This window comes from Lipophrys pholis (genome assembly GCF_963383615.2).
Source record: "Lipophrys pholis genome assembly, chromosome: 21".
Taxonomy (NCBI): Eukaryota; Metazoa; Chordata; class Actinopteri; order Blenniiformes; family Blenniidae; genus Lipophrys; species Lipophrys pholis.
In genome coordinates, this window is record NC_137649.1 from 18,602,472 (window position 1) to 18,614,931 (window position 12,460).

Genomic DNA, 12,460 nt, shown 5'->3' on the forward strand with positions numbered 1-12,460 from the left:
TGTCTTAGCCCTTGATTGAAGTCCCGAACTTGACCACGGTTTTGGCAGGGTGGGTATCAAAATAAATTAATAGCAAAGTGAAGTGTAAATTGCAATGACTTGCTGTGGCCAATCATTGTAAAATAGAATCCCTGAGTAGCCACTAAATATTTAAAAGAGAACATATTAAATGTATGCCTGTTGATCAAAATTAGACACACAGTCCTTTGATTAAGCTATAGCCTATAGCATATATATGAACATTTTACTACATTAATGGGGAAAGTTAACTTTTCCAATGTAGTCTTTTTTTTTTTTTAAATGTGCCACTATAGAATATCTACATCTCCTCATTGAACTCCTATCAGTTGGCTTACTGTAGGAGGAAGAAAATATAAACTTGTTAGAAGAACACAATACCACTTTAACAGAGCTCACAATTCAAGTGAGTCAAATCACAATGTTTTTATTCAAGCATCAAGTAACAGTCTCAAATGTTCCTTAGGAGTGTCGAGAGGATCAGGTTGAATGTCGCTCCAAGTCTTGGGAAAAAAAAAAAACATGTGCAGTTTTATACTGTAACTAAATCCCCCCCCCCATCTCATAAATTCCAATATAACGGTCAATTGAGAACATCAAATTGTCTCATACATGTCATTTAAAAACACAGCAACTTGTATACCGTTCATGGACAATACAAAACTGTGAATTTCTACCAGACACACACATAAGACGTAAACATACTAACAGTAGGATACAGAAAACCTTCAAAAGGAAGAGAAACAACTATTAATAGTTTCAGTGTAGTCACAACATGGTTGTGTCCATGTTGTGGTGACTTTCCTTCCATTCACATATTACCTAATATCCAATAAACTGTACTGTAACTCAAGGGATGACGGAGGATGCTGATGCTCAGCAGAAGGAAAAAAAAAATCCCTGGTCCTTGTAGCTTCTCCAGTGGGATTTAAAGAAATGTGATGCCAGAGCACTCTGTGGATTATGAAAATGACTGACCATAATTAACTCATGATCCCCCGGATCAATACAGGAAATGAGCTGGAGAAAAACAGGCACAAAAAAAAGGAAAAACAAACAAACAGCAAAGTCATTAAAGAGATTCTCGGCACCAATCACAGAGTTAGCCCAGTTCATCTCCTTCAGCTGTAAAGTGAGTTTTGTGTCCAGAGTGTTGAGAGTTTAAACAAACTACACTAATAATCCTGTTTCTCAGCAGTGAAAAGGACACGTGACCTTCATTCAAACACCTCCTTTTGCTTCATTAAGGCATGTAAGAAGTCACTGACGATAAGGACGGAGGCTCTGAACTTAGCGTCCCATGGTCGGCATGGTAACAGCCGGGCTGGTTATGGTGGCGTCCTCGGCCTTCCACTGTGACGTCACAGTCTTGATCTGGGTGTAGAACTGGATGCCCTGGTGGACAGACCGATAACAGAAGCCTCAAAGAGCAGCCCGGTGGACGTTAAACATTCAAACACAGACTATTCTGGTGGCCGGAGACATGATGTGTAAATGTTTATTCACCTGTTTGCCATAAAAGTTGGTATCGCCCCTGAATGAACCTCTGGAGCCGGTGAAGGAGAACATGGGAAGTGGAACAGGGATAGGTACGTTCACGCCAATCTGCACAAACGCAAACACGCATTGAGGAAACGTTATTGTCTGCAGGTGTAAAAAAAAACAACAAAGCAAGTATCCAAGTATAGCCTACATAGCTTTCAGAAAACCGAAGAGAAAAACCAAGATGATACACAAAAACAACACAGAATAGATATCTGCCAAAGACATTTAAGGTTCTTTAAATGCTCAAAATTGCCTCAATGTCAAAATACCCATGGACTTGACTGTATGATGTGGAGTAAAATAAATCCACCACTAACTGGCTCCTGGAGACTCTCTTTCTGTAATATACTGGCAGGTGATATCTGGCAGCATGAACCATTGACTTCAGTCCAATAAATATTCTCACTTCTCGTGAACTTTCTTCCCTCTGAAACAAAAACACCTCCCACACAAAATGGTTTACTCCACATCTCACCCAGCTGATTGCCTGGAGATTTGAAAAAAGTAGATAAAAATAACACCAAAGTCACGCCCCGTGCCCTTGTATCAGGTGTTTTTGAAACGCTCTCCCTCTCACCTGGCCGACGTCCACCTCGTGTGTGTATTTGCGCGCGGTGGCACCGTTGGTGGTGAAGATGGCGGTGCCGTTGCCGTAAGGGTTGTTGTTGATTAGAGAAATGGCTTCGTCGAGACTGTCCGCCTCGAGGACGACGAGCACCGGCCCGAAGATCTCCTCTTTGTAACAGGTCATGTTGGGCTGAGGAAGAAAACGGGACCGTGTTCAGAGGGGACCGCTGGATCCATGTCGGTGAGAACACGCCGAACATTTTGCTAAAAATGTTCGGCGCTCACAACCAGAAACCTCCATGTGTGGGGGAGGCTGCACTTCCCAGGCCACGGTTTTATACATTAACAGCCATGTTTATGTCTGTAGATTTATATGCAGGGGAATCAAAGCCAAACAGCCTTTTATTAAGCGTACAAATCTAGGAAGTCACACACATCTCTGCTGGGTTCCTTGTTCCCAGAAAACATTTGGGAAACATTTTTGCTGTAATAATGTTTTTGACAATGCAAAGTATACCGTCATAAACACTACTTATTTCCCCCCTTATTTAATGGACACTTGTAAGGAATATGCATTTGAGGGATGAGCAGCAGAGCCGTGACACAAGGATCTACCGGGCAGGTTGGATTTGGACGGAGCAACTTTAAGTGTCGAGAGACGAGTCCAGTGGCAGATGTCAGAAACAGGCCCTTAAAGAAGGAGTCCAGAAAACTTTCTGACGTATTTTTTCTTTTCTTCTCTTCAGGCAATTTGGCCTTTTTACCTTTTTTTTGCATGTTTCAAATTACTTCTTCCAACTCGAAAAGTGTAAAGAAAGGTATGTTGAAATCAGACAACTTGCCTAAAGATAAGAGAAAATATTTCTAATGAGCATAATTGAACTTTGTGCCATGTTTGTAAAATTGTAACACTAATTGGAGAATTAGAATAGAAATACTTTATGAATCCCAGAGGGAATTTCTTTTACAGCATCGAAAGTTAACATTTTGTACAGAGTTCACAACGAGCTTCAATAGATACTGAATTGCTTTTTTTTTTCTTCCCTCTTTCATGAACGTCATGACTGGATTCGAAATGCGGAAAGAGAATCTGTATAATCAATATCATATTATCAAAAATACGGTGTCAAAGTTCCAAACTGCGTCTCACCGAAACATTGCTGATGATGGTGGGCCCCACAAAGTTTCCGTTCTCGTATCCTTTGACGTTGACATTTCTCCCATCCAGCAGCAGCTTGGCACCTTCGTCCACCCCCGCCTGGATCAGAGACTCCACCCGGGTCTTGGCCTCAGGAGAGATCAACGGACCCACATCCGCTCCGGGCTGATCGCCTTAAAGCACAACGATAAATGCTTTTCATCGTCGTGTTACAAACAAATCTCACAAAAGTCGTTGCAGAGTGGACATAGTTATAGATGAACCTACCCGCATTAACGCGCAGAGACCTGGAGCGCTCCACCAGCTCTGGCAGCCAATCGCGAGACTCCCCGACGAAAATAGCAGTGGAGAGAGCCATGCAGCGCTGGCCAGCTGCTCCGAAGGCGGCGCCCACCAGCTGGTTGATGGTGTTCTCTTTGTTGGCATCGGGCATCACCACACCGTGGTTCTTGGCACCCTGAAATGGAAAAATGTAGGACAGAACTACTCAGTAGGATTTCTCTCCAAGAGACCGTAGGACATCAGAGGCAGCGCAGCGCTAATGGCGTACGCCAAAAACCTCACAGAGATTGACAAGACAGCCACTGAACCGCCAGAATCTGCCCTCGCACGTTTCTCATCCACAACAAGAGGAGCGATTTCGATATGTAGGTCATCACAGGAATGAGAATAATGAGTTCCCAAATGTACGAGCGGTGTATTTGGTGCCGTTTCAAGCAGTACCATGTTGGACTGCACTCTCTTGCCGTTCTTGGAGCCGCGCTCGTAGATGTACTCTCCAGCCTGGTTGGATCCCACAAAGCTGATGGCTTTGATGGTGGGATGGTCGCAGATGAAATTCACCGCTGCAACAAAGTCACAAAACAAAACAAAAGGCACCTTTGGATGAAAACACAAGTGCACTGATCCGCGGATCTGAATCCTTCTGCTTCAAACACCTGCAAATGACTTACAAATACCAGCGGCACATATGGAAATGTGCTATCTACATATTGCCTGGGGGTATATGATTAGTGTTCAAAAACCTCCTTGGACTTTTCTCTGTTTATCTCACACACACAGACTGTGTAGTCCTGAATGATATAGAGAGAGACACACACGCACACACACACTCTCTTACCTGCGTGCTGCCCGTGGATGATGTTAAGCGTGCCATCTGGAGCGCCGGCGTCCTGGAGCAATTTGGCCAGAAGCATGGTGCAGCCCGGGACCCGCTCCGAGGGCTTCATCAGGTAGGTGTTGCCACACACCATTCCGATGGGGAACATCCAGAGAGGAATCATGGCGGGGAAGTTGAACGGGGCGATGCCAGCGCACACGCCGATGGGCAGGCGGTATGTGTAAGTGTCCATGTCCTTGGTGATGGAGGGCAAGGTCTCGCCCAGCATGAGGGACGTAATGCTGCAGGCGTGCTCCACCACCTCTGAGACATGAAGGGAGGACAAGGGATTTGAGTCTTTAAATAAACACATCTGGCATTCCATTGTCAACATCTTGTCTATTTAAAGAACCAGACGATTTTGTGTTTGAATTGCAATTTAATTATAAAGTTTCTACTTGAGTCTTTTACTCAAGAATAAAAAAAAATAAAAAAAATCTGAAAAACCTATCAGTGTCATTTCACGTGTATTCTGTAATAAAACTTGTGAAAACTTCAAGCATCATTAGCCTCAGTGCTGTAAGAAATCCCCACTGCTGGCAGTACACCTGCAGATGTAGCCTGTCTTTCAGCTGATAATAGAAAAGAAAAGCGAGCACGCTCGAGGAATATGAACACCCCAAGCACTGGGCTCTGCACCAAGTATTAAATCATTTGGAAAAACAAAACAAAAAAAACATATATTTGGCAGCTCCATCTAGTAATAAGCAAAATACATCATCTTTCGTTTTGTGAGTGTGCGCAGCTCTTTTAATTTCTCAACATGATTCCTGTTGATGTGAGGCTGCCAAAGTGAACAAGTGCACCTCAGTGAGAGGAACTGCATAATTATCTTAATATAGTATGCAGCTAAAAGCACAGCCTGGAAAGCACTAGACAGAAAGAAGAGGAATAAACCAGGCAGCTACTTTTTCAGGACGGAATATTGCTGCACAGCATCACGACTGTGGAGTTCTTGTTGCTTATGACTAAAGACTTAAAAAAAAAAAATTTCCTTATGAGAAACTATTTAAGTGTCGATTTTCCAAAATGAGTTCAACAGTACACTTAAATATACTGTGGACAATTATTTCAACAGGGGCTCCTGCTCTCTGCTATGCATTCAGCAGCACTTTAATCCAATCAGGATCTGAAAACCTAATAGCACCACCAGAAGCCAAGCAGTTACTTACGCAGTCCTCTAAAGACATCCCCCTCTGCATCGGCGAGGGTTTTGCCCTGCTCCAGGGTGATCAGCCTCGCCAATTCTTTCTGAAATATCAGAGGGGTGAAAATGAGAGCACGTCCAAGAACATCAGTGACTGAAGGAATGTGGGCGAGCAACAGGTTTCCTACGATGTTGTCCTTGATGAGCTGCTGGTAGCGCAGGAATATCTGCTGCCGGCTGAGGATGGAGGTCTCGGACCAGGAGTGGAAGGCTCTGGTGCAGGAGTCCGCCGCTGCCAGCATCTCCTCCTGGGTGGCTTTGGGAACTCGTCCCACCACTTCATTGGTGGCCTGAGGAGCAGGAGACAGACCGAGAGCAAGGGAGCCCATTATGACATGTACTTTATTCCATTAACATTATGACCAACATATTTGCTTTGTTCATCTTTTACAGGTTAGACATTTGATGTGATGAAAGTTAATGGACAGTTGTCCATGCTTTAATTGCTCACTCAGCATTAAATTTGATAGCTGTACACCAGGCAGAGCTTTTAGGGGACATAAAAACAAGAAATACCGTGGAGCCTATCCCGATTTCTTTATAGTATACATGTGGTTATGAGAAAGGGGGAATTTTTTTTTTACTTTTCTCCTTTCTAATATTCACCAGCTACAACAAAGTGCCAGCCAGATCGTGTTCCTCCAGCCTGAGTGCAGTTATCTGTGAGTACTTACAGGGTTGGGGATGTCGAGCCACTCGGACGTGCTGGACTCAACAAACTTGCCATCAATGAACAGCTTGGTGGTGGGCTAGAGGATCACAAAAGCATATGATCAAATCCCTGACTGGCTGCTGGCATCATTCTAAGTTCATTTGGGACATCTGTCATTACAACACTGTGAAGCTTTTCAGACTATATATATGAAATAAAATGACCACACAGAAAGGAACCCAGACCTACTACTTATGCTGGATCAGTACTAACGACTACATTACAGTAATCTCTCATTTTCAGCTTCAAAAGAAGCAGCAGCCATTTAAAAAATAATGAAACATTTGGCCAAAACCTGATAAAAAAAAACAAAAAAATTATTTTAATGCAATGTGTAAAGAATACAGTATAAGGATTATTTATGGACTCAGATTCTCCATGGCAACCGACACTGATCTCCTTTGACCACCTTTATGAGGTACCTCTCCCATCTGTTTAGTATGGAACATTTTGTCGCAGTCGCCCAAGGTGACCCAACTTTTTGGGATTTGTTTGAAGTGTTAACAAAAGTCACCTTTCCAGGAGCTGTTCGATCCTAAAATCGAATCCATTGGATCCTTGGATGATGACAAATCATCCCTGAAGAGTTCATGCAATTCGGTTGACTAGTTTCTGCGCAAAGTGTGTAAAATACATACAAATAAAGAAAGAAAGAAATGCGGACAAAAACATAACCTTTACCCCAACAATTGTTGGTGAAGGTAAACTACAAAAGACACAGGCTGGAAATTATGTAATTGTTAGGTAAGGGAGTCGTGGAGCAGGTTATAGTTATTTAAATTCAAAGCAGGAGGTCTCAGGTTCAATTCCTGGCGAGGCATTTCATTATGGATTTTGTTTTATTGCATCAGCCACATGACATACAGAAACCTTATTCAGATTATAACCTTGTTCAATGTTAAATAGGCTCCAGTTCTCAGCAAGCAAGACTGACTGTGCCAGTACACAATATGGATTGCTTGTTCTTTCCTTAAGCTAAAAATAACATAGGAACACATAACAACAGAAACACTTCTGACATTTCACAGCATTCAAAGAGACGAAATGCAAGGCAAAGAAATGAATGTGTGATTGGCTTCATTTGAAGTGTCGAGGCAGATGAACATCTGTTCCAGTAAAAACAACATAGGTCTTTTTATAGAGACGTGTAAGGCAAGTATCATTGGTGGCAATCAAGTTAAGTTGATAATGCGACTAAGTGAGACACTTTAAACAGGACCACAAGACGTTGCGTTGTACACGTGACATCCATTCGCAGCTCAGTTACACAAGCAAGAGTGAGCGACTCTTACCACTGAGGAGGAGGAGGAGAAGCACACGCGACCCAGCTGAAGGGGCTGCAAGAAATAAAACACCACAACATTAATCTCTTCTGATTCCTATTCAACACAAAGCAAGCGCCACCTAACTCAGTCCAGGAGGCACGTGTGACAGCTCCACTTGTCCACTGTCACTACTGTTGATGCAAGCACGTCCTCTGCTATTGATATTTTTTTTTTTTTGAAACTTTAACATGAATAATAAATGTCTTAAAAAGAAAGAGTGGACGATGTGCAGCGCGCATGTAGCCACTTTGCTAGCTAACGGCTCGTTAGCCGTGTGGAGTTGCATAAGCGTGAAGTAAAATGAGCAGTTTTGTAGAACAAAAGTTTGTTGCTTGTTTTACCTTTGTGCTTCTTAATGACCGGATGAGAAGTGCTGCCATTGTGGAGTGTCAGTTGTCTTTTGTTTTTTCTGCTCCAAAGCCCTTCAACCGACCCACCACACACACACACCAAAGTGGAGAGAAGTTGAGCTATCGCAAGTGTTCCAGAGGACACGCTGCTGCGCGTTTGTACGATTTACAATACAGTAAAGACGTGGGTCACCACCAACACGCCACTATCCATATCATTTGTTAATCTGCTTTATTTGTGCGCGTCCCGATTGGTTGTTTCCGGTCCTGATGGGTGGAACTTGTTCATTTGGAAACCAATCACGACGCCCATAGAGCCACCCGCCCTTAATCACAGGGCGCTGATTGGCTGACTCGTCCAGCAAAACAGAAGTCGCTTCAGTAAATTGACTAATCTCTCAAAATCAAATTTTTTGGGTGGACTTCAGCACTTAAATGTCCAATTATTGTCTTAATAAAACTCGACGCTTTCTGTGTAGTTATTATTCAATACGTAGATTTTCTAAATGGCCTAAAGGTTATTGTGGATCTTGAAGGACATTCTTATTAACGCTTTGTGGCAGGTAAGGGTTTCCATGGCAACATGGCTACGTTCAACATGGAGTTCCTTCAGTGGGATCGTCATGAGGTTGCGAGATGGATTGAGTCTATAGGATTCCCACAATACAAAGTCAGTTCCAACAAAACGCAAAAAATAAGTGGCTGTCAGCCTGCAAGAAAGTCGTTTCCTCATTATGCTTTTCTGTTGCAGGCATGTTTCACGGAGAACTACATCACTGGGAGAAAGCTCATTTATGTCAATTGTGCTTCCTTGCCAAGACTGGGAGTCACACATTTTAAAGACATGCAGGTATCAAGACAAGGCAGAAACTCCTACTTTTATTTATTTTTTTTTATTCCAACCTTCAGAGGAGATTTATGTTTTTAAGTATGCTTGTTTACATATCAAACAAAAGCCGCTCCCACAGCGTTCAAGGAAGTTTCAACAAGCTGAGTGGTACCGGAACATCCTTAACGATGGCTTTGCCTATTGCTCAAACTAATCCTATGATCTGATTCTGAAACAATCTTTTTTTCCCTCAGTTCATTTTATTTTGTTTACTGCTTGGTAAGTGGTTTAATATTTGCCCAAACATCCTCCACATTGCTTTCCCTATTGGTTTTCAACAAGCTGTATTTCAGAGAGTCCAAACACAAAACAGTCAGCTGTTATTTGCTGTCTACCACCCACCCTTTCAGGTTTAATGACCCCTCATTTTAAAGCTTTATTAGTAACAGTTTATGATGAAAGACTCAACCATTACTTCTTAATGAATGCCAATCAGTTCATTTGAACGTAACTCAATCTGTTCATGTAGAGATCCATCAATCCATTTTCTCCCGCTTATCTGTTTCCGGGTCGCGGGGGTGGCCGAAAGAACCTTTCCTGCAGGTGGTGAGCCCACGGGAAGGTGGTGCCCGGCGAAGGACATGAACCCACTACCTTGAGGTTTCCAGTCTCATGCTCTACCAACTGAGCTCGCCGGGGGCTTCATGTAGAGATCATTATTACTTTTCATCATAATGTTGCTCGTCTGTATATTTTTAACTTCTCTGACCTGTGATGATACAGTATGGCCCCGTACGCCGGAATCATTGTGGCTCCTTAATCAATCCTCTATAATGCTTGAATATTCATTCCTGCAGCCAACAGTACTTGGAGAAAATGTTAATTCTTTGAGTTTTTCTATAATGTCGTAAGTGACTAAAGTATCAGTCACATTTTGCGACTCACATTTTCACCTCTTTTTCTTTCTTTTCACTCTATTGCACTGTACTTTAAGCTGGTATCAGCAGGGAACACGTTCAAAGATTGGATATGAGTCAAAACGCCACTGTCAGGCTTTTAACGTGCCGGAGAAGTGACCACATGATAGCAATCCTTGCCGCCCTTCACTTGTTACGTTGGAGCGATGCAATTGATTTCAAGATGTCACTTCTTGTTTTTCACTGGCTTGATTGGTCTGGATCTCGCCTGTATCTGCGATCCGCTGGCTCCATATAGAGTCTGTTTGCCACTTGAGATCCTATAGCAGAACCATTTTCACTGAAGGTGACCAGGGTTTTTTATGTAACTCCCTGCCTGGAGATGTTGTGCAGGCACAATTCCTCTTTATGTAATGCTCACTTTTATTCCTATGGTTGTTAGTCATTGGTTTATAATTGTTAATATATCTTTGATTCTGCATTGTCTTTATTTACACTATGAGGCACTTCCTGAGTTTTAAGGGGTACCTTGCAATTTAAATCGATGAAACTAAGATGTTCACTGCCCTTCACTATTGTGGAGATTTATCAATAATCAAAAAAATAGGTTCTTTTTTTTTTCTACTTTAGCACATGGTGTTTCGCACTCGCACATTTATTTTCAGCATCACAGCCAATTAAAGTTGTGTATTTTACCCGAGCATCACTGCCAGCAGAAACACTTCAGATCTGTTCCATCACATATATGCTGTTTACAGTTACAGTCACTGTTTTCTCTCGTCGTCTCCCTGAGGTCACAGCTAAATTGGCAAAGAATGCCTTTATGCATCAGTCTGCTTCACTCTGTCACAACATCAAACGAGATTCTTTAGTGAGTGCAAGTTGATAATGAAGGGTCAGGAGACTGATTTAGTAAAGGTGTGTTCATATTCTCTCTGGTTCATGTTTATTTTGTTTTTAAACTTTAAGCCCATTCATGTGTTTCTTTTTGGAGTCTGACTCATTCTTTGTGCTTCTTATGCAAGAAAGCTGTTGAAAGACTCACTTATCAGTAGGATTTACTTAATAAACAAGGTTTGAAAATGTGAACAGTCTTTATCATCATGGGACTGAATCGCGCTGTGCACTCTGCAGGTCATCTCTGCTTGTGTGCGCGAGCTGCTGGGGATGGCAGAGGTCCCGTGGAGTCGCAGCATCGCTGACCCCCAGCGGGACACCATGGGCCTCTTCCTAGAGAGGAAGGGTCGCACGGGTGTTCAGGCGGACAACCTCACCTGGCAGCAGTTTCTGGATGACATGCGTCAGACCGAGAGAGAGCGAGAACCCGATCTGAATCACACCAGGAAAGGAGCACAACGAAACCCAGGGCCTGTCAGCGTCGGTCCACGTCACTGAGCGTCAGTACATAATGACTTCGATGGGACACTCACACAATGGGTCACACAGTGGAGCTTTGACATTAACACATCCCACCAGCAAAATGCTGGTATTTTGTCGCTGTTGTGATTGGCAAATAAACATTCTGCATTGTTATTCCACCGCCTGTAAGCATGTCTTCTTTCCTCCAAAGATGAATCGCTGAAAAATGTGATTACTGGGTGATTCCACACCAAGAGAGTGAAACAACACAGACTGACTGCAACTATTTTTTTATGTGTCTGTCAGCTGGTACATGATCAGCTGTTCAAAGAGCTTTTGTCCTTCCAGCTCTGGAATACTATGAATGCCTAAAACACTTAGACTATTTATATTGATCTAAAGTGGATGTAACTGGATGGAGTTATTGATCTGCTGGGGTAATTCTCTGGATGACAATAGTCACCTATTTCAAAGTGCTGAGTGGCCTGGGGGAGGTATGGGCCACCGTTTTCCTAAGAGTAAGGAGAGAGAAGAAAACACACCCTCCCCTTAAAGGCATTGCCATATACTGTAATAAACATGTTCACATATGGGATACTTCGCCAACTTGCACAAAAGACCAAAGGATCATTGAATCAGATAGTGGTTGGGTCCAGTGCCAAGCGGACCCAGAGGGAACACAAGCCATTTCTGTTTTTCGCCAACTCAACACTTTCTTGCCAATAATCTATGTAATGCATGCAGGAATGTTCAGCTATAGGCTGCTAAATTTGGCTTCACCCAGACCCGATGTACCTGCAGAAGCTTTGATCCAAATAGCAAGCATCTGAAAGCCCAGTTCAGTTACTGTCGGTCCAGATCTGAGCTTTTCTGATTTTTCTTCTTTTTTTTTTTTAAACATTCTTGGAGAATATTATTGGTCCACTGCATTTTCGTGCAGTGGAGTTCAATCTACATGAATAAATGATGCCAGCCCGTGAGATAGGCTGGGAGGGAGGCACTGCATCTGTCTGTGCACACAAATGGTCTCTGTGCAGCTCCGAGCGCACCGATTACCATTCCGAGCACAGCACCTCTGGTCAGAAATGGAGCCGGGTCGGTGGTTGACAGTAGTCCGGGGGCAGGAGAGGGGGGTGGGGTGGCTATATTATGGCAGCAACCTTTCAGTCAATCTGGATTAACTCGCACTGAGCCCTGCGTCGCCGGCACAACCCCCTGAAAGCGATACGAACATCTGGCCGGATTCAGCGCGGCACCAGGCAGTCACTCACCGCGCTGGAGATATTAAAGCAGCCTGTCGCTACAAAGGCGTT

At 43.2% G+C, this 12,460-nt stretch overlaps 1 protein-coding gene across 1 annotated transcript; it reads right to left on the reverse strand.

Annotated features, from left to right (window-relative positions):
• Window positions 1-429: 429 nt before the first annotated feature.
• LOC308126177 (methylmalonate-semialdehyde/malonate-semialdehyde dehydrogenase [acylating], mitochondrial-like) lies at window positions 430-8,226 on the reverse strand. Its single transcript, XM_080490358.1, has 12 exons — window positions 8,034-8,226; window positions 7,660-7,704; window positions 6,330-6,404; window positions 5,784-5,945; window positions 5,621-5,699; window positions 4,410-4,712; window positions 4,013-4,134; window positions 3,557-3,746; window positions 3,281-3,462; window positions 2,141-2,320; window positions 1,525-1,623; window positions 430-1,413 (listed from the first exon to the last, which is right to left on the reverse strand). Exons 1-12 carry the CDS (start codon window positions 8,070-8,072, stop codon window positions 1,309-1,311), a joined length of 1,581 nt encoding a protein of 526 aa, XP_080346484.1. The 5' UTR covers window positions 8,073-8,226; the 3' UTR covers window positions 430-1,308.
• Between the last annotated feature and the right edge of the window lie 4,234 nt (window positions 8,227-12,460).

What these genes read in the sequence shown, in the direction of transcription:
- LOC308126177 (XM_080490358.1), bottom strand. Translation starts at nt 8,072, where the DNA reads ATGGCAGCACTTCTCATCCGGTCATTAAGAAGCACAAAG. An exon ending in GGTCATTAAGAAGCACAAAG is followed by an intron (nt 7,705 to 8,033) that starts GTAAAACAAGCA and finishes TATTTCTTGCAG; the next exon opens with CCCCTTCAGCTGGGTCGCGT. An exon ending in GGCTCGACATCCCCAACCCT is followed by an intron (nt 5,946 to 6,329) that starts GTAAGTACTCAC and finishes CCTGCTCCTCAG; the next exon opens with GCCACCAATGAAGTGGTGGG.